General features: G+C 51.1%; 8 protein-coding genes across 8 annotated transcripts; 1 reads left to right on the top strand and 7 right to left on the bottom strand.

Annotated features, from left to right (window-relative positions):
* Positions 1-1073: 1073 nt before the first annotated feature.
* AA0111_g1004 (hypothetical protein) lies at positions 1074-1709 on the bottom strand (the record flags this gene model as incomplete). Its single annotated transcript, XM_028643745.1, has 1 exon — positions 1074-1709. The coding sequence occupies one exon, from the start codon at positions 1707-1709 to the stop codon at positions 1074-1076; it is 636 nt and encodes a 211-aa protein (XP_028511529.1).
* Positions 1710-2636: 927 nt separating this feature from the next.
* Positions 2637-5393, bottom strand: AA0111_g1003 (Uncharacterized UPF0442 protein; the record flags this gene model as incomplete). Its single annotated transcript, XM_028643734.1, has 1 exon — positions 2637-5393. The coding sequence occupies one exon, from the start codon at positions 5391-5393 to the stop codon at positions 2637-2639; it is 2757 nt and encodes a 918-aa protein (XP_028511526.1).
* A 2061-nt stretch (positions 5394-7454) lies between these two features.
* Positions 7455-8889, top strand: AA0111_g1002 (hypothetical protein; the record flags this gene model as incomplete). Its single annotated transcript, XM_028643723.1, has 5 exons — positions 7455-7472; positions 7526-7702; positions 7751-8080; positions 8127-8446; positions 8496-8889. The coding sequence occupies 5 exons, from the start codon at positions 7455-7457 to the stop codon at positions 8887-8889; spliced, it is 1239 nt and encodes a 412-aa protein (XP_028511527.1).
* A 512-nt stretch (positions 8890-9401) lies between these two features.
* Positions 9402-10070, bottom strand: AA0111_g1001 (hypothetical protein; the record flags this gene model as incomplete). Its single annotated transcript, XM_028643712.1, has 1 exon — positions 9402-10070. The coding sequence occupies one exon, from the start codon at positions 10068-10070 to the stop codon at positions 9402-9404; it is 669 nt and encodes a 222-aa protein (XP_028511524.1).
* Positions 10071-10515: 445 nt separating this feature from the next.
* On the bottom strand, positions 10516-10719 carry AA0111_g1000 (hypothetical protein; the record flags this gene model as incomplete). Its single annotated transcript, XM_028643701.1, has 1 exon — positions 10516-10719. The coding sequence occupies one exon, from the start codon at positions 10717-10719 to the stop codon at positions 10516-10518; it is 204 nt and encodes a 67-aa protein (XP_028511525.1).
* Positions 10720-12001: 1282 nt separating this feature from the next.
* On the bottom strand, positions 12002-13735 carry AA0111_g999 (Carboxypeptidase S1 B; the record flags this gene model as incomplete). Its single annotated transcript, XM_028656610.1, has 3 exons — positions 12002-13001; positions 13053-13396; positions 13451-13735. 3 exons carry the CDS (start codon positions 13733-13735, stop codon positions 12002-12004), a joined length of 1629 nt encoding a protein of 542 aa, XP_028511510.1.
* A 1180-nt stretch (positions 13736-14915) lies between these two features.
* AA0111_g998 (Sugar transporter) lies at positions 14916-17016 on the bottom strand (the record flags this gene model as incomplete). Its single annotated transcript, XM_028656599.1, has 5 exons — positions 14916-15331; positions 15395-15701; positions 15758-16040; positions 16099-16303; positions 16356-17016. 5 exons carry the CDS (start codon positions 17014-17016, stop codon positions 14916-14918), a joined length of 1872 nt encoding a protein of 623 aa, XP_028511511.1.
* Positions 17017-17762: 746 nt separating this feature from the next.
* AA0111_g997 (hypothetical protein) lies at positions 17763-18233 on the bottom strand (the record flags this gene model as incomplete). The annotated part of the gene is made up of 3 exons (XM_028656588.1): positions 17763-17809; positions 17977-18093; positions 18221-18233. 3 exons carry the CDS (start codon positions 18231-18233, stop codon positions 17763-17765), a joined length of 177 nt encoding a protein of 58 aa, XP_028511506.1.
* Positions 18234-24114: the final 5881 nt, after the last annotated feature.

Raw genomic sequence — 24114 nt, 5'->3', positions numbered from 1 at the left:
CGCACTGTCACCATCGTGCACATCGCCGCAAGCTTTGCTCTTGCAATCATTCATTCCTTCCAGGAAGGCACCCAGCCCACCGTCGAGAATCCATAGCCCCATGCCGACTTCCCCAAGCTCGTGCTATTCCAGTCGCGCTCCTACACCAGCCTTGACCACACCGTACACACAACGCCTTTCGCTATTTCCGCCTGATGGCCCCTCTTCTAACTCATCGCAACCCCAGAAAGGCCCATATCTGACTTCGATCATACCACCTATTCGATCTATGCAATCGCAAACAGTACCCAGGATCACAGAGTCGCCAGAACTCTCATTCCCTAGAAGTCCTGCCGGACCTGGGTCACTGCTGGTACGGTCGTCCAGTCGTGCACAACCCCCAAAATTTAGTACTACAACGCATCTTCAGACGCCACCACTGATAACCGCACATGATGGGAGAGGTTTTAGGCCAGGTTCCATACAAGATCTAACGTCTCCGATGGGTGCAGCCATCAATGGATGGTTCAGCAGCGCGAAGACAAAATACTCTTCGCCTTTGTCTTCACCCATAAACGGTTCGCCAGATTGTCAACTGGTGGTCGAAAACTATGAGTTGTCATCGATGCGCTCGATTGATACACCGAGATCACCTCCTCCGAGTCATATGCGCTCACATGCTCGAGTAGACATAGCACAAGATGCGCCTTACTCGCCTAACGACACACCACTTGGCACGCAGAATCCTAGATGGCAAACTATTCCTTCTGTACATGACGTCCGACACAGCCCAAGGATTGTCTTTCAAACCCCTCCATAGCTGGAGTTCCACAATTCTTGTATTATCCTGTCTTTCGTATCTAGTTTGGGTGGTCTTTTAGGCGCAGAAACAGGTTGCTTTGAATGCTGTATTACGATCATACGATGCGACGATTGCATCGCAAGCTGTATAACATGTACTTGTACTTGATAACGTCCCCAGAAGAAGTCACCTATCGAGCAAAAGCAATAAAAAATATACCAGAGAGCGCATAGTCAGGATTACACTACACCGTTGCTTATAACTGACGACAGCACACAATATCTTTCTTCCTTCAAAACTCCCTCTTGACGTGCCACATATCCCACGGCGCCTGCCATCCCATGAGGATTCGCACTGCCTCTTTGTACTCGTCCGTCTTGATTACATCCTCAAAATACTGCATACCCTCCCATCCTCTCGCCACAAAGAAGCATTTGGCCTTCTTCACATCCTTGTGCTCCTGCTCTTCCAGCACCCAGCCATATGTTACCGCGCCATTACCCTTGGCAGCCGGAGTGCAAATATCATCGAACTTCTTGAAGTCCTTCTCTATCTTATCCCGGAACTCCTTTGTGACCTTGTCGGTCGGGAAGTAAATCTGCACAAACTCGACCAAAGGTGATGATAGAGGGCCGCCATTGTCAAAAGCTGACTGTCCATCTTTGAATGACACATGGAACATCTTCTCGGGATTTCCAAGACTTTTGATGACGGTTTCACGGTATGCTTCCGCTACCTTTGAGGATTCGGCTTTGGGGTCGTGCCATTCCGAGCTCAACTGTAAGTTACGCTTGTCCTGGATTTGAGTTCCTAGAACATAGTTTTCGGGGGCCTTGGCGCCTTTGAGGGCTTTGACGGCTGCGTTGGCTTGGTCGTCGGCTTCGGAAGCCGAGTGAGCATGGAAGCGGATAATTTGCGTTACTGTCATTGTGTTGGGTTGCGCGTTGAGCGAGAAGGGTAGCTTGGTCGGCAAGTTGTGTTGGGATGCAACAAAGCTGATGCGATTGATTTCAGCTTTAGGCGTATTCGCAATTGCTGTGTTGACGTTGCTTTTGCTGCACAGTCGCGCACGGTGTCATATATAAGTCGCGAGCTTCGTCATCGAGAGCTAACAGCCACAGACCCAGAGTAGATTTCCAAGATTGGATACTACGTGTCATCAATCATTCGATGGCGTGCCATAAGCCACATCGGCGTGCCGCAGTGTGCACGCCTTAGATATTAGGTGGGTACACGCTTCGGCGTTTGGCATGTTACTGGATGATGGTCTGGCAAGTGCAGCTTGCGGGGTAAAAATGCGCCTCGGCACTCCTCTACTATCCATAATACATTGTAGGGGAGTAAAAGATGCGAATAAACAGAGTTGAAAACCTTGATGCGACTGCGATACACTGATATAAGTAAAAGCCATTGCCAGATTGTGCTAGTATTGCATAGTCCGATGTGTGATGATGCCGAGTTAGGGGCTACGGCAGCATGTTTCCGCTATACCAGATTCGGTAACGCATCCTCTACGCAGCCGTGACATGATGATCTCCTTATCGTGGGTGATGAGTTAGGATGCTTGAAGGAAGAGGCTCAGCCCGAGAGCGGCGAGGATAGTAATACATTATGGGAATCGTGTCTAGGTCTATGTCATAGCTTCACAGAAGCTGCCCTATATACGGAAAAACAACAACCCAAACTCCTGCAAATGCTCGACTCGCTTGCTTCGAAAATACAACAGAGGAAAATGCGTTCTAAGATATGTTATGAATGACGTTGTCTCCCATGCAGCAGAACCGATTTGGACTTCACCAATCGGCAAGGTAACAGCAACGGGAATATGCAAGAGGGGGGTAATGCACAGCCGTTCCTAGAAACTGAACAATCCCGACCTCCTCTTACCCAACGGGTATACGATGAGCGCGGCCAAGAACAGGCCAACAGTGATACCAATCGCAATCTGAACAACTGAGAAACCGACATCTAGAGCGATGGAGTTGATGGTTGTGCTACTGCCTACGTCCGCACTGCTGAGTGTTGTAGCGTTGCCGGTACTGTTGCGCACGATCTGGTCGGCTGAAGTCAGACCCGATACGAGAGAACCTTGGACACTCAATCCTGATGGAACTTGAACGAAGATAGCTGGCAACATGGCAGCTGCGGCAAGACCGTAGCCGATTTTCCTGGTGTGTGGTGTGAAGTCGCTGACTGAGCTGGCGCGCGATGTATGGCCACTGCTGTTGTGCGTTGGGTCATAAGCTGATCGCTCGACCTTAGGCGTACGGATGGGTCCATGGCTCTTCCTGCGATACACCTTACGCACCTTGACCAACTCGGGTCGTATCTTGTTCTCCCACATGTCTAAGCTCCAGTTCTCGATGTGACGACCAAAACGCGCATGAGCGTTGGCGGCGATACCGATGCCTAGTGCTCCGAGAGTGTTGCTGACTTGCGCATTGCTCTTGAAGTACTTTGAGCTGTGGAAGTTGATGACCCAGCCGATGAAAGCAATGACTGTCATGGAAGGCATCTGCTTGTACTTGGCCTGATTAACAATCTGTAGACAGATTGCGAACGCAGGAACAAAGAGGTAGTAGAAGTTCGTTGACATGGGCTCATGGCAGGTCGTCCGGGAGGTTGCATTGCCGTCCATCATGCCATATAGTACAGTACCAATCGTGATGCCGAATCCAAGGAAGAGAGAGTAGATGATGGCATACACCATGCGTACAGACCCAGCGACAATGTGCTTGCTCTGCAGCTCTAGCGACGCACAAAGCACCATGAAACCAGGCAGAATGAGGGCGATACTAGACTGAGCCATAGCGCTGAAGCAAAAGATCTCTTTCCCGTCGTGCCGAATGGATCCAAGAGCACGCGCAGCAAAACTAGTGATGACCGATGCTCCGATCTCGAAAACGTTGCTGATAAGGTCATTTCCAGGGGCGACGACAAGTTGAAGCCATCCGATGAGGCATCCCAGAAGGAAGCAGAAGGGCAGGTCGATAAATCGAGCTTGAAACGCGAAAGGTCCGACAGTGGCGGAGGCTAAACCGTACATCGGCACCCGAAGCCACTTGTTGAACTTATCTTTGCGCACCATGATAGCGTCCAGTCGAGGTGTAGCCTCTTCCACACCTATCCTATCATGGACCACATCTTTGTAGATCTCGTGCACATCTCGCAATTTGCCAAGATCAACACCCTGGCTAGTTCGAACGAGTTTAACCTCACTAGTGTGAACTGAGGAGTCGTCGAATGCAACAATCATGCAACCAGGCATGTATAGAAACTGTGCTTCGATCTCCAAGACACGAGCCGACATGTTCAGGTACTCTTCCAGTCGATGAGTGGGAGCTCCGTACATCATGAGCGCTTTGCACAGCTTGCGCAGATAGTTCTGGCGCGCAAGTGTACCAGCAAGATGGATTTTGATCTTGATCTCCTCCTCCTTCCTCTTGTTCTTCTTGAAAGGTAAAATAGACTCGTCAGACTTGGAACGCTTGCCCATGCCAGGACGGGCTGTCTTCTTGTATTGCTGATCAAACTCCTGACCAAGCTCTTGTTGCGCAGGTGCAGCAAAACTGTGAGCTGAGGATCCGACTAATTGCGAGATGGATGTTGCTGACTGGTTGTTGTGATGGCTTCGGAACCAAGGACGGCCTCCGCGTGGGGTCGAGTAGCCGGAGGCGGGCGGCGATGGGTTCGGGGAGTTGGCCGCTGTTGACGCTCCGCTGAACGTGCCAGTGCTCAGAGTTCGATGGTGAACGGGTCGGCGCGATGATGATGATGGTGGTGGTGCTGCATTAGAAGACATTTTCATGAGAGTGCCCAACACTCCCGTTCTGTACTTGGTAGGACGAACGACATGCTCATCCTCAACATCCATAGCGTCTGGTGTCACCTGGCCTGACGCGAGCGGTGCTTCGGTATGATACAGATCTTCAGCACTTAATGCAGGCTGGCCATTGGCAGCTCGTATCGTGTGCTGACGAAGAATCATGGATGCACGCTTCATGAACCTGGGGTCGTCCTCGTCATCATCGGTGGTCTCGCCCACCGATTCGTATTGCTTTGAAAGATTCTGGAGTTCGACAGGCGGAGACGCGATCTCCTTAGAGTTGCGTCGCGATATTGGGGCAGAGTAAGTACCGACAGACTTGGACAGTCTCGCTGCGCGGCGTTGAGCAGCAAGTCCTGATCTCTCCTTGAGGTCATGACCAACCGAAGGAGTGGTCGCCGCATTGTCGTCGAAGGGGTTTGGTTGGTCGTTGAGATAGAATTCCGGAGGTGGCGTTCGGGGACCTGGTTTTCGGATGGCTGGGCGAGGCTTCTGTACATCTTTTGGAGCAGCGATAGGTTCCTGTATGACTTCTTCCGGTAGGTGTTCATCCCCAAGAGCTAGACGTAGCGAGGCACGGATCTTCTGGAGATCATCATGTGATACATCCGACCGTTCGAGGGGCGTGTTATGCCCCCCAGAGCCTGTGTCTTCAGGTGATTGTTGTGAGCGTACGGGATGTTCTTCATGCCAACCAACACGTTTCCTACCAGGAGTGGCGGACATCTGGTCCTCGGGTTCGAAGTTGGCCTGACGAGATGGGCCAGCATCTTGAAAGGGGTTCATGATGATATTGTATTCTCTTGGGCACTATCGGACGGCTAGTTGGGCGCGCCAGGAGTCGCCAGTGCGCTCGCAATAATTACCAACGCACCGACTTCCGCGACTAGGTGCAGATAACGTTGCACGTGGTGTGTCCGATTTGTGCGCTAAATCGCCGGTAGTTTTGAATAGGCAGGCTGATATCTGGGACCGTTCATGCACCTAAAGGTGGATGTTTGAAGGATCGTGAGTCCCAAGGAACGTACAGAGTATGGATATACGGCGTGGTCTGTGTAATGAGAGTGCCTGGAAAAATGGATAACGATTTGGTAGAGACAAAGACCCAAGAATGACTGAGTCGTTGACTTGAGCTACTGGTTCAGATCGCAGTGGAAAGTGGGCAGTCTCAACGTTGTGTGTGTGTGGGATTGATAAGAGCCGCTAGTGCGGGTATACCACACACGGTCCCGAACGTCACTGGAAGAGTTCTCAAACTCTGTAGTGGCGTGCCGACCCAATTTTCCTGGTCGAAACGCAGCGGCCAGAAGGTTCGGGGTCGGGTTCGTCAGCTTAGCAAAGGAAGGGTGGAGCGGAAGTTGCAGGGGACATGGAACGTCGGGAGCGCCAAAATCAGCGACAGGCACCAGAATCGTAGCCCAAAATTCCAGAACCTTGATCGCTGCAGCGGGAGTGGCTGCACTGGCGTTGTGAGTATTTTAGGGAACCCGCGAGGTCCGATGGTAAAGAGCCGCAAGTGCGCCGAAGCGGTTTGAGTATAAGAATGCCTGTATTCGCCGGAGACGCAGAGATTTTTGAAGGCCGTCAGGAGTCGGCGTACTACGACTTTCATAGCGAGTTCCCGCCCGCAGGATTGCACAACGTTTGATGAAGCTCTTGACTGACGACACTGGACGAAGCGCGGACACCGCTACAGCCAAGATTTGCAGTCATCGATACCCAGGTCGGCTGTCGGCGCAGCAAGAAAAGTGGACATGGCCGTGCCAAAGCTTGGGATCAGTCTGGTTGAGGGAAACCGAGATAAGGAGACAGTGGGTATAACTGGGTCGTCCAAGCCTCTCAGCGCGCGTCGACCCAATCGTCGCAAACCTAGGGGCATCGTGGGAATGAGCTTGGTGTGCTATGATAACATGAGTGGATCTATGGCTCCTAGGCGATGATCGAGAATCAAGCAGCGCCTAGGTATATTGTACCATCGAGTCATAACAGCGTTGGCGAGCTGAAAAGAAATATGTTGAACGCATACAACGATGAATAGATTAGTCGCATGGTGTTGCAGCTGTTCGTGGTTGCGATAGTGGCGAACAAGAGGCTGAAAACCCTTGAAGGGCCGGTAAAGCTTATTTTCGCAAGCCCGGGAGTCCCTGCGCTTCCCAAGGTCCCAACAACAATGCGACGCCAGGAGATCGGAGCGGATGTTTCGGTGTCGCTCGCATCGTCACATGCTGAGGCGGCCGTGTACGAGTCTTGTAGGATCAATACGGCGACTTGCCATGGCCATGACGTCGCACGTGGGTGGTATGTTCTAATTCTGTTCGTATCTCACCACCAGCCAATACGAGCGTCTCCAGTCTCCACAATGTTCGCGACTTGGAGGTATCAATAGCGTAGAGCGCGTCTTCCTAACACTTCCGGATGTATCGCAATGTCTTCGTCACCATCTTCGTAAGACGTGCTCGCTCTAGCAACCATGGCTTGTTAGTATGTATCAGGGTCCAGTCTGATGCCGGAGTTGCGATCATCAGGAGAGACGCGCGCTCACCTCTGCAGAGGCTACGTCATAGCTCACGCCTCGCCAGCCTTGCATTCGACCCCTCCAAGACCCTTGGCTCCACTATCATTACTCAGTGCATCACGTGCACCTTCCCCTCTTGTCGATTGCCATGTGGGGCACTTGAGCTCTTCCCCGCACCTGCATCACAGCCGAATGTCTCTGAGATGAGGATGGAGAACCTTGGAGGCGGGGATTTGACAGCCCCACCATGAGGGACATGCCATCTTAAAGAATGACATCTGGTTAGCAGATGCTTTCACAGTATTCACATGCAGTAGTGCCGATTCGTAACCATGCCGAAACTCAATCACGTATGTTTGCGTTGTTCCTACGTGAGCGTCTCGCCTGTCGCTAATACTACCAGGTCGTTATTGTCGGAGCTGGTCCCTCCGGTCTTTTGCTCGGAGTCCTCCTTGCAAAAAATCTCGGCATCAAAGTTACGATCCTCGATGCAGATACCAAGATCAATGGCAACCCAAGAGCGGCTCATTATGCACCTTCAGCAGTTTACGACTTCCATCGCGCCGGCATCATAGACGATGTACGTGCAGTCGGGCTTCACCCCAGAGGTGTATGTTGGCGGTTGCAGGACACAACCTTCTTGGCTGGCATGGGCCGCGAGCCAGAAGACTCAAAATACTCAATGGTGGTGCTGCCGCTAGATCAATTAGGTCCGCTCCTCGTGAAGCATTTCGAAAGCTACCCCAATACTGAAATCAAGTGGGGTCATAAGCTGGTCGGCGTAGAACAAGATGATAATGGCGCTACAGCGGTCGTGGAAACGAGTGATGGCGAGAAAAAGAGGATCACAGGTGATTATCTGGTAGGCGCCGATGGCGCATCAAGTGGTGTTCGCACTGCATTGTTTGGAAAAGAGTATCCAGGAGAGACGCTGAAGCAGCAAATTGTTGCTACTAATGTATGGTTGAAGCATCTGAGTATAGATTCGACAGCTAACATGTTAGGTCTACCTACCATTCGATGAGCGATACGACTACTGGGATTCTAACTTCATTGTTCACCCAACGGACTGGTATATGGCTGCCAAGATCACAAACGACGGCTTATGGCGAGTGACATACGGCGATTCTGAAGACCTCTCGAAAGAAGAACTCATCAAACGCCAACCGCTCCGTTACGAGCAAATTCTCCCTGGTCACCCAAAGCCTGATGAGTACAAGCTCGTCAGTATGAGTCCTTACAAACTCCAACAAAGATGCGCACCCAGTTTCCGTGTAGGAAAGGTAATACTAGTCGCTGACGCGGCGCATCTATGTAACCCATTGTAAGTGAACGACACCCTTGATGCGCTTGCTCTACTGACATAACAACAGCGGCGGCATGGGTTTGACGGGCGGTTTCGCCGACGTTGGCTCCCTCTACGACTGCTTCACTGGAATCCATCTCGACGAACTCGACGAATCTATTCTGGATAAATACTCCGAAATCCGTATCAAGATCTGGCGCGAGATGATCGATCCCATGTCGCGCGAAAACTTCCACCGCCTTTGGGACCCAGCGCATGAAGAGAAGAGGAAGGAATTCTTCAAGATGTGTGAAAAGGCAAGCGATGATCCTGTGTGGGGAAAGAGTATCGCAGAGACTATTCATCAGGTTAGACACGACTTCACGCAATACTTTAAGAGTAAGCAGAAGCAGAGTGGCAAGGCTATGGGAGACATGGCGACAAGTAATGGCGTACTAGCAGAGAACAGTGCGGCAGCATAGTATTGTGGTAAGCTGGCGTACACGGATCGTAACATACACTGTAAAGTACACGCATGAACGAAGTCATGATAAGCTGCGATGACAACTTGGTTCAGTACTTGTATCAGAGCTCCATGATATGACTCGTATCAGTATCTACAGCCGGTGACTAAATCGATAAAGCTTTTAGAGAAAACAAGTTTGCCCCCCATCTGAGCCATCTCCACCACAAATTCAATCCAGGCATCACCCCAACGTCACCTAGGTACCATATCCAAAGCTCTTCCGTGTCACTGGTATATTTGCACATTTGTGCAAAGCTTTTCCTGCCGCTCGTCCTCGATACGCTTTCACCACGTGCTCTGAAGATTTCTCTTGTATCAAGAACTGCACATTATGTGGTACCGTTGCTGACCCCGAGAGATGGAGAAGTCTCCTTTGCATCTCCTGAGATATCTCAAGTCCTTTCTTAAGGGACGCTGCAGCGAAACGGCTAGTCTGTAGTCCTTTGAGAACCAGACTGAAGACCTGCGTCATTTTCTTATAAAACCCCCATTGGGTGGGTCATCAACTAGTCTAAAGCGAATTAGGAAGGATATGTTTTTGTGGTGGGTGTAGTCTCGCATATAGCCTGCCAGGATATTGTGGGCTTCGGGTGTTTGTACGATCGCGTCACAGGTCTGATCGATGGTTATCCGGCGGAGGCGATTCTTGTTGGTCGCGCTGCATTGGTGATAGAACGATCGAAACAACTCGTTCATACCGATCTCCCTGCTGAATTCATACTCATATAAGTTGCAGTGCTCGTGTCGATAACTGAAGCGAATGTTGTTCAAGTCTAACAAGAGCCCGCGTGTCTCAGCACGAGTCTGGTGACAAACTAGGCGAAATGGATTGGGGTCGCCGGGCGTTGTGACTCCCTCAATTTCCTGACTCGGTGGACGTTCGTTTGACAAGAAGGGCTCGAGTTTCGGGACCCAAACCTCAGGAGCTTTCGACAAGCCAAAGTCGCCCCATGGGTCAGACATGCGATTCTTAGATGTTGAGAGACAAAGCTCGTTCGGTGTGCAAGCCAGGCCCAATTGATATGTCAAGGCATATGAGTGAATCATGTCTCGTAGCTCGCGGGGAATGTCGAGATAGAAGCATGCACCGCTGGGATCCGGGACGCTGGGGTCGTTCAACTGCAAAGCTGAGGTCATGGTCGGGGTACGTATGTCAATGAATAAGGGCTTGAATCTTTCTTGAGCTGTGTGTTATTGATTATACTTGCAGATAATTTGAAAGACGAAAGAGATCAAAACCAGGCAGAGCCATTCACGCACGGACGACTTCTCTCACCTGCCAGGAGCGAGTTTTCTGCGATAGGCTCCAGTGAAGGTTCTCACCAGCAGACCGCAGAATTGTTGACTGAATGACAGGTTTCAGAGGTGATAGAGCGGGCCAGGATTACTTCCAAACAGCGTACACAAGAATGTGAAACAGCAGAGGTGCGCATGGCGAGGACTGAACTGAATGTTTCATATACTTGCGGAAAGAGTGAGCAATGACACCTCGATAGACCCAGAGTTTTACGCGTATAAAAACCAGTTACTAGTTCGCAATCTGCGCAGAGCGGAAACGAAAGTCTGAGTTAGGAACTGTGCTCTAGGCATACAGCCGCCCCGAGATAGGCGTCTCAACTGGAACGTTTGAGAAGCAACAATTTCCGATCTGTTCCTCTCCGTTGCCATCCACTTTACCATGTGTAACAGCGCCCTGTTGCATAGGCAGGAGACTAGCGTCCACGTCTACCGGTGGCGCATAGCATGCTGCGCTGATCGCAGCAGAATAGTTACTAGCCAAAGACATACCAGCTGGGTACCAAAAGCTGCTAATGATGAGTCCGCCAGCTGTGATAGTAGATCGAACGACAGTATTCAAAATGATTGCGAAGGGTGAATAGCTGCACAATACGACACGGGTGCTTCATACGCCTGCCAAGCTTAGCAGTTGCGTGGAACCTCGTACTCGTTGTCAGGGTCGCCTGTTCATGGCGTTTTGTCAACACGCCCTCTTGCCGGTGAGAGGATGTCGCTACCTTGAGATATCTTGTCGTTGCCCGAACCATCATTCGATAGTTATGGTTGGGATGTGTCTCTTCCGTCCTCCATGGTGGGGTCTTCGCACACGCGCTCGTCTACAAATAGACGCCTAGTGCATTTTGTCAACATGTGCCCTACCCAGTTACCCCGAGAAACTTACTTGTAAACAGTGAGGTTGTCCGCGCCGCATGCAGCTTCGCTTGAATCTTCATGATCCTGCAATGAGGTATACATGCCACTCGACCGTTGTACAACCATTGCGCGTAGCCTGGGGCCAAGGATATGCCAAAGTGAGAAATGAGGCATTGTGTTTAGGCGCAATAGCAGCCTTTTTATCCGTTGGCTCTCAATGACGACGGCGTTTCGTCGTACCTGAATCGGCACCGTGATGCCAGGGTTGGTGTCGTTGGCTGCATGCGCAAGACAGACATGTCTCACTCGAAGAGATTCCCAGGACTGGGTCGGTATAGGAAGGGCATTGCGGATCGCCTGCTGCGAGAGAGGTGCAAAAGTTACCGAGGGAAAGGAACCCTATCGCTTGTAACCTGTCATTGCCAAATGTATCTGTTGACGTTTCACGCAAGGCGCTCTGTACCTGACACCAGCATTGGTGATCATTCTACGACCTGGCTGAACTGAGGCGCGCGGACGTTGCGCGTTAGCGACCCTACGCGTCGGGAGCTGGTACGGTGATCCATTCGCGTAGAATTGGACATGCGCATATCTAACTTGTTTTTGAAGAGGTGTTTTCCCTGCTGCGACACATATGCGTGGTAAGCTAAAATCGTGATGGTGGTTGAAGCAGAGGAAACGTGCACAGCTCGTGCAGCATCAAGACACGTAACGTCATGGGATGCTGCCCAAAAAGCCTGAGGAACTGATCGTTAATTAAGGTCTCAGTTAGTTCAAATGATCATCACTTCTCACAGCCTGCAGAAAATGATCTATGCACCGATCGGTGTGTTGTCTAGTACTCATTTCATTTGTCATAGCTTGGGTGGCACAGTATCTGGTATAAAACATGCGGCATGAGCACGTTCACCACCACTCTATGCAGTGCTTCGCTTAACCCTGCTCACAGCACTGGGTGTGCTAGTAGGCGGCAGTGGAACAAAGGACTCAGTATGAGTAGCCTTCGCTGTGCCGTTCGTGCTGTAGTCATCCGTGACAACCTGGCTACCGTCTGCAATGACAACATGATCCAACACACGCTTGAAGTGCTCCAAGCTAGCCACTGGCTGGTAGTATGGCACTTCGTGGCCGGCCTCGTAGATCCTGGTGAACGAGAAGTTGCCGTACTCGCGAACCTCTCCGTATTCAACGCCGTCGACGAGGAAAGGAGTGTAACCAGCGGCGCGGAAAGCCTCAGAGTCGGTGTAGTTGACGGCTAGAGAGACGGCTTCACCACCGAACCAGTTGCAGATGTAATCGGCGTCACCGTAAAGAAGAGCGACGCGAACACCGTAACCCAGGATCTCCTCAAGGTCCTCGAGGAAGTTGGGGAAGACGAAATCACCTGTTGAGGCGAAACCGCGTGACACATTTGCGGCATTGGTGCTAGTGTAGTTGATGTTCACGCCAATTGCCTCCTGGGTAGAAGCCAAGTTCAGGAAGTACTCGAAGTAATCAGGTGGTGTAGGGTCGTCGTAAGGATGCCTGATATCGTAGACACCCCTGCCTCCGAATGCGTAGTAAGGCTCTTCTACCAACGATCGGCAGAGGTTGGTGGCTTCTGCGCACGTGAGGTAGCCATCTTCGGTAGTGCGGTCCGATTGCTTGCAGTATTCGATCTGGTCGTGGCAACCTTCAGGCATGTAGTAGGCATTCTTCATGAAGGTGTAGACAGTGTCGTTGACCGCCTTGATGCCGTAAGTGTTGTTAACAGCAAACTCAGGGTAGTAAGGTGCCTGAATCTGTTCGTCGATGATACCGTTGATAACACCAAGAGTGTCCATCTGAACTTCGACACCAGCGGTTGAGCCATTCTTAATTTTCTGGTTCTGCTGATAGAAGTAGTTGTAGAAACCTGGGCCGTAGTGACCTCCATAGCTATTAACTCTGTTAGCAATATGCTCAACTTCATACTCAGAGAGAACCTACCTCTCAGTCCAGAGGTTGAAAGTGAAGTTGGTGATATCAGGGTCGAGCTGTGGGCTCAGCTCCAGGAAAGCCTGGAGAATATGCCATGCGCCGATGGCTGCAGCATCGGTCGTGTTTGCGGTGTCAGGATCGACAAGTGAGTAGCGACCATCTTCATCTGTCTCAGTGGTCTCGTAAGAGAACCCTACACCCACGGGCTGTGAGAGGTACAGCATGTTGCTGTGCTCGTTCCATGAGTAGGGGTTGAGCTGTGTCTTGAGGTCTTCGGTAACGTTGCAGGGACCATGCTCTTGGAAAAGTCCGATGAGAGAGTCACTTCCAGGGCCTCCATTCAGCCACAATGTCTGGGAGAATGGTCAGTCGAGATCATCATAATTATTCACGGAGATTATGTTTACCAATGGCTTCTCTGTCGGGTTCTCTCGAGCCTCGAAAAACCAAAAGAACATGTTGGTGGTCGGGTTGAGGCTGATGTAGCCGGCATAGTCGTCAACACCTTCGGTAGTCTCACATACACCTGCTTTACCAGGCTGTTTGTACGTGATCTTAGCACCTGCAGCAGATGTAATTGTCGTGACGCCAGTAGGGTCAGCGGGCACTTGGCGCTCCTTGATGAAAGGTGCGCGAGCGCTGGCCAGAGACGCAGCCGCCAAGACGGTGGCGAGTTGTGCGAAGCGCGCCATGGTGGGAAGCTTGTCGGGGAAAAGAATAACCAAGAATTCAGTAAGTGCTTGCCCAGCCAAGTAGCGGGTTCTGCATCTTTATAAATACTGCCCCAGAACGAAGCCGAGCAGCGTTGCATGCAACCTCCCGCCTCGTAATCCCTTGCTTGAAGTCGGGGCCAACGTCAGACTACATGGTCGCGCACAGGAAATTAGTCTGGATCAGGCAACTGCGGATGCTCTGTACACGACCATTGGACGGATAACATCTGTCTCTGAAGATCCTCGGGCTGTGCGTGGGAGAAGAATAGTTGGGAATTTCGGCTAGGCTGTACCGGTACGTAACCGATAGATGATTTGTCGTGTCACTCTACCCTACCATTGTCAGCAAGAGATGCAACAAGTCACTGCAGTATCCCCTTGCTGATCCTTCTTTTCCCGGCATAACTCTTTTCAACAGTACGAATAAGGCCGATTTGTCGAGATGTTTGCGACAATTTTGCGCTGAAGTTCAAGCCTCACGTCAACGAGCTCAAGCTTGCTGCAGCGTGCATGGCCCTGTAAGCTCTTTACCCAAAGTAGAAGCTCGCTATGCACAGCGGCGGAACAAGGCCATCTGCCAAGGCTTGTCTTGCTTGTTGCCGGGGCGGGCAAAGCTTATCGACGTCATGATTCTGGCATGATACACGAAGTTGGGACGGAGTTGGGTGTCGTTGTCACGGTCAGACACGGTCTGGGGGGAGGAGGAAAGAGGGGAAGAGGCCGGAAAAGCCCCACCCACGCGGCAGCCGAGATAGTACCGCGCTAGCTCCCATCAGTAGGTGTTTACCGGGGTTTATAGAACCTTATCGTTACCTTGGTGCTATCAGGAAGTCTGATACGGCATGAATTGGAGAGATGTGCCGGATCCACGGACCATTCGCAATCTGTCAGCATGGTCGTTTGGCAATAGCTGGAGCAGTGGCCAGCTCGCGACTTCCTGGGCACACTTGGGTACGATCAAAACTGCACAACTTCTTACATGCATCAATCCGGCACGACGCGGCTCCAAGCGCATGGGTCTGCGTGGCCATGTTGGAGCACCAGTTCGCAATATGCTGACTCCATTATCTGTCAATTCCCCGGCAGTGAGAACTGTGTTGGATAGAGTGCTTTACTACTAAATCTCCGAAGAGAGCCCACCTACACATCCCGCGTCACATCATGTAGTAATCCCAGCACTCGCAACACTTCTTCGTCTCGCCTCTTCAACATCCCCTCCGAAATATCTCGCAATCTGAACATCCAACTCCCTCCCCGTCAACTTCGGCATATCCTTCGCTTGCTTGACCGGGTTGATGCCCTCATGATGCGCACTTGCAAAGATGACATCCAGCTCTTCTAGACTCCTACCCTTTGGCTCAGGGAAGAAGAAGTAGACGCTTGGAATAAGGCAAGCATTGAAGACGGCGAACATGGTATACGTGTTGTATTGTAGATTGGCGAAGGCGGGTGGGGTGATCATAACGATGAGGAAGTTTGAGATCCAGTTGGAACATGTCGAGAGCGCGTTTGCTTGAATGCGGATGCGGAGATTGGTAATTTCAGCAGGGTACAACCACGTCATTCCTAGCCAACCTGGGTGAAGGATTAGTAAAATGGTCTTGTATATCGAAGCTCTACCAAAGAGATGCTGCTTACCAATGGCAAAGAAGGTGTTGAAGGCGAACATGAATACTACAGCTGTGATACCGTACTTAGGCTCTAGAACTGGAGCACCAAACTCATTCTCACTGGCTGTTGATGTCATACCACTCATGATAGCCATGCTAGCCATCATGCCGAATGCACCAAAGAGCATGAGTTTGCGGCGACCAGCACGCTCGATCAATGGAATGGCGACCAGACCGGCCAAGAAGTATTCGGTACCATTGCAAGCGGACAAGAGACGAGACATGTCTGGCCCGAAACCAAGCGAGTTCTCGAAAACGTAGGTCGCATAGTAGGTCTGAGAGGAACTTAGGTTAGTCTCTTCTCCGAATTAGTGTGTAACGATATACGTACAATGAGGTTGATCCCGGAGATCTGTTGAAAGAACTGTGCGGCAACACCTAACAGCGTACGCCTTAGGTTCTGACTTGGGCCGTTGTACAAAAGCTCCTTCATCTTGAATGGGCCGTCCTTGCTTTGCGCTTCGAGCGCATCCTTGATGTTCGTGAGTTCCGTGTCTACTTCCTCCGAGTCTACTGGTGCATCGGCAAGGCGAGCGAGTAGGTGTCGAGCTTCGGTGTGGCGACCGCGCATTACAAGCCATCGTGGCGAGTCTGGTAGGAAACAGAGGCCGATCCTGGATGCTATTAGTATCATCTAGAGCGCAATTATCTGGTATGGGAAGAGTTGCGTACATGACGAGGACTGTGAAAAATGACTGGAATGCGATGGGAAACCTCCAGCGTACAGACGAGTAAGACTCGCCTGATGGGAGGAAATAGAAGCCATAGGTGACCCAGTAAGATATCATAACTCCTGCGACGATGACTGCTCCCGAGGTGATGATCAAACGCCCACGCTTCTCGGGTTTCGCACACTCGGACTGCCACGTGGGAATTGCTGCAAACATGTTTAGCTGACGGTAATACGTCGTTATGAATACAGTACTCACTCGCTGTGACCATGCCGTTACCGATCCCACCAACAACACGTCCAATACTCAGCAGAGCATATCCGTCGACCCCGCCTCCAGAAGTACCTCCTGCAGCTACTTGAATGATTGTTCCAACAATCATGATGAAGCTGCCCCAGAAACTACTGCTCTTTCTGCCCCAAGTCTCGCCATAGAACAAGATGAGAACAGCGCCTAGGAAACATCCGATTTGATAGACCGCGACACACGCAGACAGGATACTCGGGCTACCTGTGCACATGTTCGGGTCGGGTATGGTATTGGTCGGTGCATCGAGCCAACAAAGGTTGTTTGGACGATCGCGAGGTGTCATGAGAGGGAAGTGGCGTTGGAAATCATCGAGGGTAAGGACTCCGCTCAGAACACCCTGATCGTAACCGAACATGAGGAAGGCTAGACAGGAGCACCAGGAGATGGCATTGTTCAGAGCCTTGCCCTGCAGCAGACCAAATCCTGGGACGTGCCATTCTGGTAGATTGCCGAGTTTGGAGAAGGTCCCTAGTATGCCGGATGGTTGTGATGCTGACTTTTGTTGTTCGATTGCAGCCTGTGAAGACGACGAGTTTTCATAGTTGAGATTGTCGACGCGTGTGTCAGGGGAATGTTCCAAGCATTTCTCGTCAATCTTCTCGGGATCCATATTGAGACTGTGATAGTCAATAACCTTCTAGCTCATAAACATCCTAAACTGCTACCGATCAGCACCATCTTATACTTCTGCGCTTCCGCAAGCTCGGCTATCCTGCCAGTAGATAGACGAGACCAAGAGTGGTGCCGACTCCGCCATTTCCCATCACCTGCAACCCCAGAGTCTTAGCAAAACCATGTATGGGGTAATTTGTGACTGGTAAAGAGCCCATCGGCGACGTAGTCCAAGCCTTCACGAAGCCGGGACGGCCTTTTTAGGCAAGCCGACCCAGTTTCGAAGTTTTTCGCGCACACCAAGTCGGGCCAAGAGGCCAGACAAGCAGCGGGGCGGAGCCTGTACCTTGGCGGACGTCCTCGTCTCGGCAATCGGGACATTAATGCGGGAGAAGACATGAATAAAGGTGAGCATTGTCAGATGATTAGTGAAATGAAGCAGAAAAGGGTGCGTGTGAGTCTGCGTGAGGAATTGTGCGTGTTGTGTGGCAGACATGCTCTGCCCTGACCCGTATATAACGCCGAGCCATGCTGACCGTATAGTACATATTTGTGCAAGCATGCAACTTGCTCCATGCCTGCTGGCGGCTGCAGATGGTAGGCATGGTTGCCGAGTCCTCCATCTTTGCGATGCGCCATCTCCTTCTACCGTTCTCACCTCCTCCATAGACCTGAACCAGTGTTCGACTTGCCCATCGCACGTTCTCAATTCGTGTACGCTTAATTCGTGATGTAAAAATTGTTCTATTTCTTGCCGCGTTTCGCCTCGAGGAAGAGTACTTGTTTCCGCACTGTGCATTGTCAGCCGTGTTCCTGCGTCTCCATGCGTCTCCATGCGTCTCCCTTCATGTAAAAAAGTCCAATATCTTTCTCAGTTGCGCGTGCCCGGCTCCTAGCGAGGTTTTGTACATGAGGCAGGCACGATGTTCGAAGAAATGAAAGAGCGATGGTGTCGTACCGATTGGGTCGTATTTGAGCATGCTCAGCGGTTGGTGCGCACGCGGTCTTTGCATGGTCCGGTAGTAGCCCGTCATGGCCATGGATATCAGGCGCACCATAATGGTACGGGACTTTGCTGTGAGGTGCCATTGTCAGCGCAGGTAGACAAAGATGTGCGTTGCGGGCGGCCGCATTGGGGACCGGCCGGGGTAGTATAGCGGGTATTTGAGGAGAGAATCTAGTGCGAGAGCAGGAGTGCGTACCTTTCTTCGCCATTGCGACAGGCGGAGATGTGTGATGCCGAGGTCAACGGTGGTGGTGTCGCGGCGTGACGATTTGCAGATGCGGATCTTGGAGCGGAGGTCCCACAGCGCCAACCTTGTCAGCCAATCAGCGTCGATTGAGGTCTTCGCGACCCAACGTTCGCTGATGATTCTTGTAGTTCACGACCGGAGTTTTTTCCAAGTTACGAAGTCGTTCTAGTTCAGCTTGAGGCTCTAGTTCACCTCGTCATGGGGTGATATGTATCGTCTGTCTCGAACTTTCTTATGTACAAATTTACATCTGCTCTGTCTATTTCCACTCAGTAATCTGCAGAATATCTTTCGATTCATTTCATGTTAATTGTCGCCCACCAATCTTCCCGCGTTTATTGTGGTGCTGTTTCTGCCTTCGTATTCACATGTCGTCAACTTTTGGATGCTTCTCGTCCTATCAGAGATTACAATACGATACATGAGAACCATCAACCTGATGAGCAAGGCCTGCACACATAGAATGGCATGTTTTGAAGATGTGACGGAACAGATCGATTCTCTACGTGGAAATGTTGGAACAGAGCATCACCATCCATCCCTGCTACAAGGGTTCGGAAGACAAAGCAATACGATTCGGTTTTTTCTTGGCTTCGTTTCTGAGACACGACTATCGCCGTGAAGCAGTAGGTCCTTTCTGAGATGCCGTGCGGTAGTGCAACATGGGTAACAACCCGGAAGGTGGTGATGTGGTAGATGAAAATGCAAAAGACAGAGCAAATCGTCGAATATCGCTGAGGTTGGGAAAGGCGGACACGTGAACATCAAGAAAGGAACAACCATAGGAGGGAGCTGACAAAAACAAGCTATGGGAAAGAAACCATAAGAAAAGCGCGTGATTACTTTCACAGTACTTTGAGCTGTTGCCAGCAAACATTGTGGAGTTGCGTATACATCCTGGGGTACTGATGTCAAGCTGACGGTAAGGATGTCGAGCCAATGTCAACAGCAGGCTGTAACGATAATCTTCGAAGGGTGTTTTGATGTTAGCGGCAGTAAGCAGATGCAATATAAAGACACTCGTGGGCTTGAATGAATACCCAATGAGCCTGGAAACCGCATAGCCACACTCATGTCGCCAGCGTCGAAGGCAAAAAGAGAGCGTGAAAAAAGGGAGAGCAGCAGGCCCGTGCTGTCGTCGCCTTGGGTATTCGAATCCCCCTGGATGCATGGGCAAAAAGATCGCCAAAAAAAAAATGGTAGCTTCTCTTTGATTGAGCGTGTCATCCTTAGTGCAGGGGCCATGCTAATCTTCTCTGTATCGTTTCAAATTGACCAAATGCCCGAAGGCGAAGAAAAGACAAATAAAGCGGTAGATATTGCCAGTATTGTGTTGTGGTGATGTTCGTCGAGCAACCGCTCATTAGGCTCGTGCGTGGCGATCAAGGCAACAGGCGGCGCGTGACACGCGCTAGCAATCGACACGGAGCAGGCGAGTAAGGAGACTGGATGAGGGATGATTGGCAGATAATGAGAAGGCTGGTCGATGTTAGCAAGGCTTGTGCTGACGGGCTTCGGACGAATCTTCGATGTAGCGACTTATCCATCACCCACCTCGCGACACGAAGAGGAGCGATCCTGCCATCACCCCGCATCGCAATGGCATCGTTACGTCTGTGATCTGTGGTCTTGTCGTCTTCGCCTTTGCGAACATGGGCGGAACTGACGCGTTGTGCAAAAGTCCTTGGGACGTTCAGAGATCCGGCCAAGTCGGGAAGATACCCCGATTTTGGGGTTACCCCTCCTGCGGCGATGACATTCTCCAAAAACTGGATAAAGAGGGTGGAGAGTAAGTAGAAAAACGCAAGACGATAGAAAGAAAGCTCTACGAGCTTGCTGCTGCGATCATGCGCGACCAAAAGACATCTGCAGCAATGTCAACAGGTGCGCTCGTAATGAGAGAGGGTAGATGAGGCATACCATCGTCGCATGCGACATCAATATCAGAATCTTGGAGGAGTATGAGAGGTGTTATCGTTGGGGTGGGAAACCTGTTAGTCTCCAGCTCTTGCCTTCGCGAATGAAGTAGTCGCGGCTCCGCAGCATGACGCATGTCAACAACCACATTTACTCCGCGCTGACTCGATGCGCATCGATTGCACTGCGAAAAAACTGAAGGCAGGCGTTGCGTGAACGATTTGAAAAGGGCAAACTGCGTAGAATTAGCACTCTGCTGTTTTGAGGTCGTCAGAGCACTTATCGTGTAACACCAACTCGGACGGGGCAAGACCGGGTAAGGATCTGATCAAGATGAAGCGGGATTCACATGATTGCTGCCACCACTTTCGAACGCGATACTCAAGACAACTAGCATCGGATCAAGGGCTTGGGGGAGAGATGATCTTCAAAGGTTGGCGATATGGACTTCGATGCTACTGCGAGGAAGTAACCTCGGAAGAGCATCGCACCACCCCACAAAGGGCCGACCTGGAGCTGTCAGGGGGAAAGAGAGTGGAAGAGTCAGTTCAAGCATTTAAGATGGAAGGTTGAGAGATACCGATTTACCGGGATCAATAAAGAAGCAACGTGTTCTGCTTCCAGGACAAAAACATCACACATCACGCCAGCAAAGAACATCTCATGGAATCATGTAGAAGTTATAATCTGCGGAGATTTAGTAGCTGGAATTAACGGGAAGTTGGAAAGGAAGACTCACTATCTCTATTATAGTTGAGGGTTTCTTAGAGTGGACTCCGAAGGCTTCTCACACGCCATGGGCGGGATGTCTTTCGCGCGACCACAATGCCACGAAACTGCTTACTCCTTGTTGGTTTGGCAAAGCTACGATGCTCGAGATGGTCGGAAGTCCAGGGCCACATGTCTCGACATTGCCGATAGAAGACACGCAGACATCATAGTCACAGGAGCTGACGATTATAGCAATATGCGGTTCGTAGCTTAGAGGCGTGTAGAGGTTGCCGGTAGAGGAGGGAGTCTTGGGCGGTAAAGTGGATGATGGCGCAGCGAAAGACGATGGGGGAATCACTATGCTCGATTCCAAGCTCTCCGATCCTTTGCGCAGAGAGGCTGGAACTTTTCTTTGAACATAGGTACCATAGTCTGAGCAGTGAAGCCATGGATAGGTTGAGAGTCGAGAAGATCCTCATCCTGTGGCAACGGGTCCTCATCCCACATCTCAATCTGAACGTTCCCCACAAGGCTTCGACAGCCTCAGCAGCCCCAACGGCTGCGATCTCCTGTTGTTCGTTAGTATGGTGGCAGATCCAAGAGGTACTCAGTGTACTCACGGCTGCCTCCGCCATCCTGCAACATTGAAGGCCTTTTGCTGGTCTTTGTTAAACCAGTAGGGCATACAATGATCAGAGTGTAGTGGGACTGGACCTCGTCGAAGATTCCTGGCGAGAGGAGTGATCGACAAGCAGTAATGGCGAGAGAGGTGCGCAGGACAGTGTCAATCGCTTGTGCCCAGTCATGGAAACCACTTGGAAGACCGGCGACGACAGCAAGGGCGATACCGTTGCATCATGCACCAAGGTGCATACTGGAGCTCTTTTAGCCATCCTTCTCTGAAGAGAAGAGACGTTACCAGGAGGCGGCGACGGGGAGCCAGAGTCAGATTTTGCCATCCCATCCTGCAAAATTGTCAGCCAGCGACGAGGGATCAGATACACATACGTGCTGAAGATCCTTCATCATGTTGCAGAGCCGTGGAAGTATAAGTGACCTCGCCAAGTAATGATGGCAAGCTCCATGTGGTCCGGCATTCGCCGCCATGATATGAGGAAGGGTTGTAGGGAACGGGAACTATGAGCGAGAGGGAGCGATAGTGGGCAGGCAAAACTAGAACAATATTAGTGGTTGAGGTCTCGAATCGCGACAAAGGGAAAGACATCCCGATCTACAAACATAACGGTTGCTCGCCTGATGGGCAGATGTCGTAGCATCGACCTGAAGATAACGCCACTGCTGACGAAGAGAGCATCATGTATAGCGCCCGGCGACCAAAACTTAATTGTTAGCAGAGGTGTCGGTACCCACATGGTGGATACAAAGTGTGCGAAAAGGATACCCGTAGTTGTAATGAATACAAACCCAGCTCCTAGAGCGGGGCACTTGACTGGAGGCGCAATAGCGGCATCGGCGAAGCTGTTGTCAGTGGAATCTGGAGACAAAAGGAGACGGGACTCACGATCTACTCGAGCTCGAGCTCATGCCGGTCGGTGGAAGATGGCTACAGACGAGGCAGAAGTAGAAGGGAAAGGTCAGAGTCAGCGCTGCTACAACCAAAGTGGTGGGCAGTCGGGGGCCAGGAGGGATATTTCTATCACAACCACAGAGTGTGATCCGAACGCTGTGAGTAATGATGAAGCTTTGTTGGAGATGACACAAGCGATTGCTGGGTAATCTTGGGTGGTTGGTGTGGGAGTAAGAGAAGGGGAGGCAGTGGGGCAGAAGCTTTGATTCATAATAAGACAGTTAGACAGAAGCGGGGGTGACGACGAGTTCGTCGGTACCTACATAACTGTAGAAGACGAGACAGGGGCTGATAGCCGGCGAGCAGCTTGCTGCAACATCCACTGAGATACTGCGACCCCAAGAGAAGAGATCCAAAGACCAGAATGATGGTTTTAGATAGATGTAAGATATTGAATCCTCCTCGCAAGACTTCGCAAACCTATCTTGCCGTTGTGTGTTGATAACTTTGACCTTCATTTGACTTCGACGCTAACGACAACCTGCGACAGCCCCTCAACACCATGACCTTTGCCAAGCCCTCGCCATCATGAGGTAGCGTCTAAATTTGCTGAACACGAGAAAGGCTGATCCGAAGGTATACTCAAGCTTCAGAGTATTCCAAACATCGACAGCACCAGCACCAGCGCTAGCTGCGCTGGAAGTATGTGAACAAACTTGAACAGTTCTGAGGCAGGAAAGTACGATTCGAGACAATGGTAGACGGTAGGAACTTTTCGATCTACAGGTACGTACGAGCATCTGAAAACACTTTTGACTTACGTTTGTCAGGGCGACCGCCGTAGCGCTTGTCGCGACCCCAGAACTTCCGCAGAGACCTTCCTCAAAAGACACACCTCAACCGACGTTAAAGAAGACTCCCCTCCGATACCGCCTCCGTGGCATCGAATCGATTCCGACGATATCAGGGGGTACGAAAACAATGCTGAGAGAATTGCAATGAAGAAGCCGGTCGGGGAGGAGCGGGGAGATAACTTGGAGCTTCGGCTTGGCGCCATCACAACGAAGAAGCAAGAGTATCAAGAGCTTCCCTCCTTAATGCGTCTCAGTCCTCCATCCTTGAAGCTGAAAGGGGTTGTTGTGCGCTCGCTTAGTGCGGCTGTCATAGCGGAGGTCGAACCTGCCCTACCGCTATTGCCGCCGATACTGCCGGTACTTGAAGCACAGTCGCTCGTCAACCTCGGTGCGCAGTCAACTCGAGATAATAGTATCAGTCAGATACTAAAATTACATGTACAGGGATATGGCCACTGTCGCCGTGGAAGCAAGCGGCAGAGGTCAACAATCGAGAGTAAAGAAGCGCCATGTCCTCTTTCCTTTAGCTTACCGAATACTGAGGATGAGGAGGAGGTTTGGACTTTTGCTCAACTACTTGTAGTCTTTTGCTGAAGCTGTTGTGGTTGTCACCGACTCGGACAGGATAGAATTTACCAGCTATAATGTCAACACGAGGGCGTGGATATTGGGAGACCCCACTTCGTATGAGATTGCCGTAAGCCGGAGCTGGTCTTTGTAATTTTTGCCAGCTTCTCGCCGACTTGATTTAGGTTTCGGAGCGGCGTTGTGCAGGGTAGAGCCAGGAGCGGTTTGGGACTTCCGTATCGCCGCTGTCGTCAAGGGGGGGGATG

The sequence above is a fragment of the Alternaria arborescens genome (genome assembly GCF_004154835.1).
Source record: "Alternaria arborescens strain FERA 675 chromosome Unknown contig_2, whole genome shotgun sequence".
Taxonomy (NCBI): Eukaryota; Fungi; Ascomycota; class Dothideomycetes; order Pleosporales; family Pleosporaceae; genus Alternaria; species Alternaria arborescens.
This window is presented reverse-complemented; position numbering and strand designations above follow the sequence as displayed.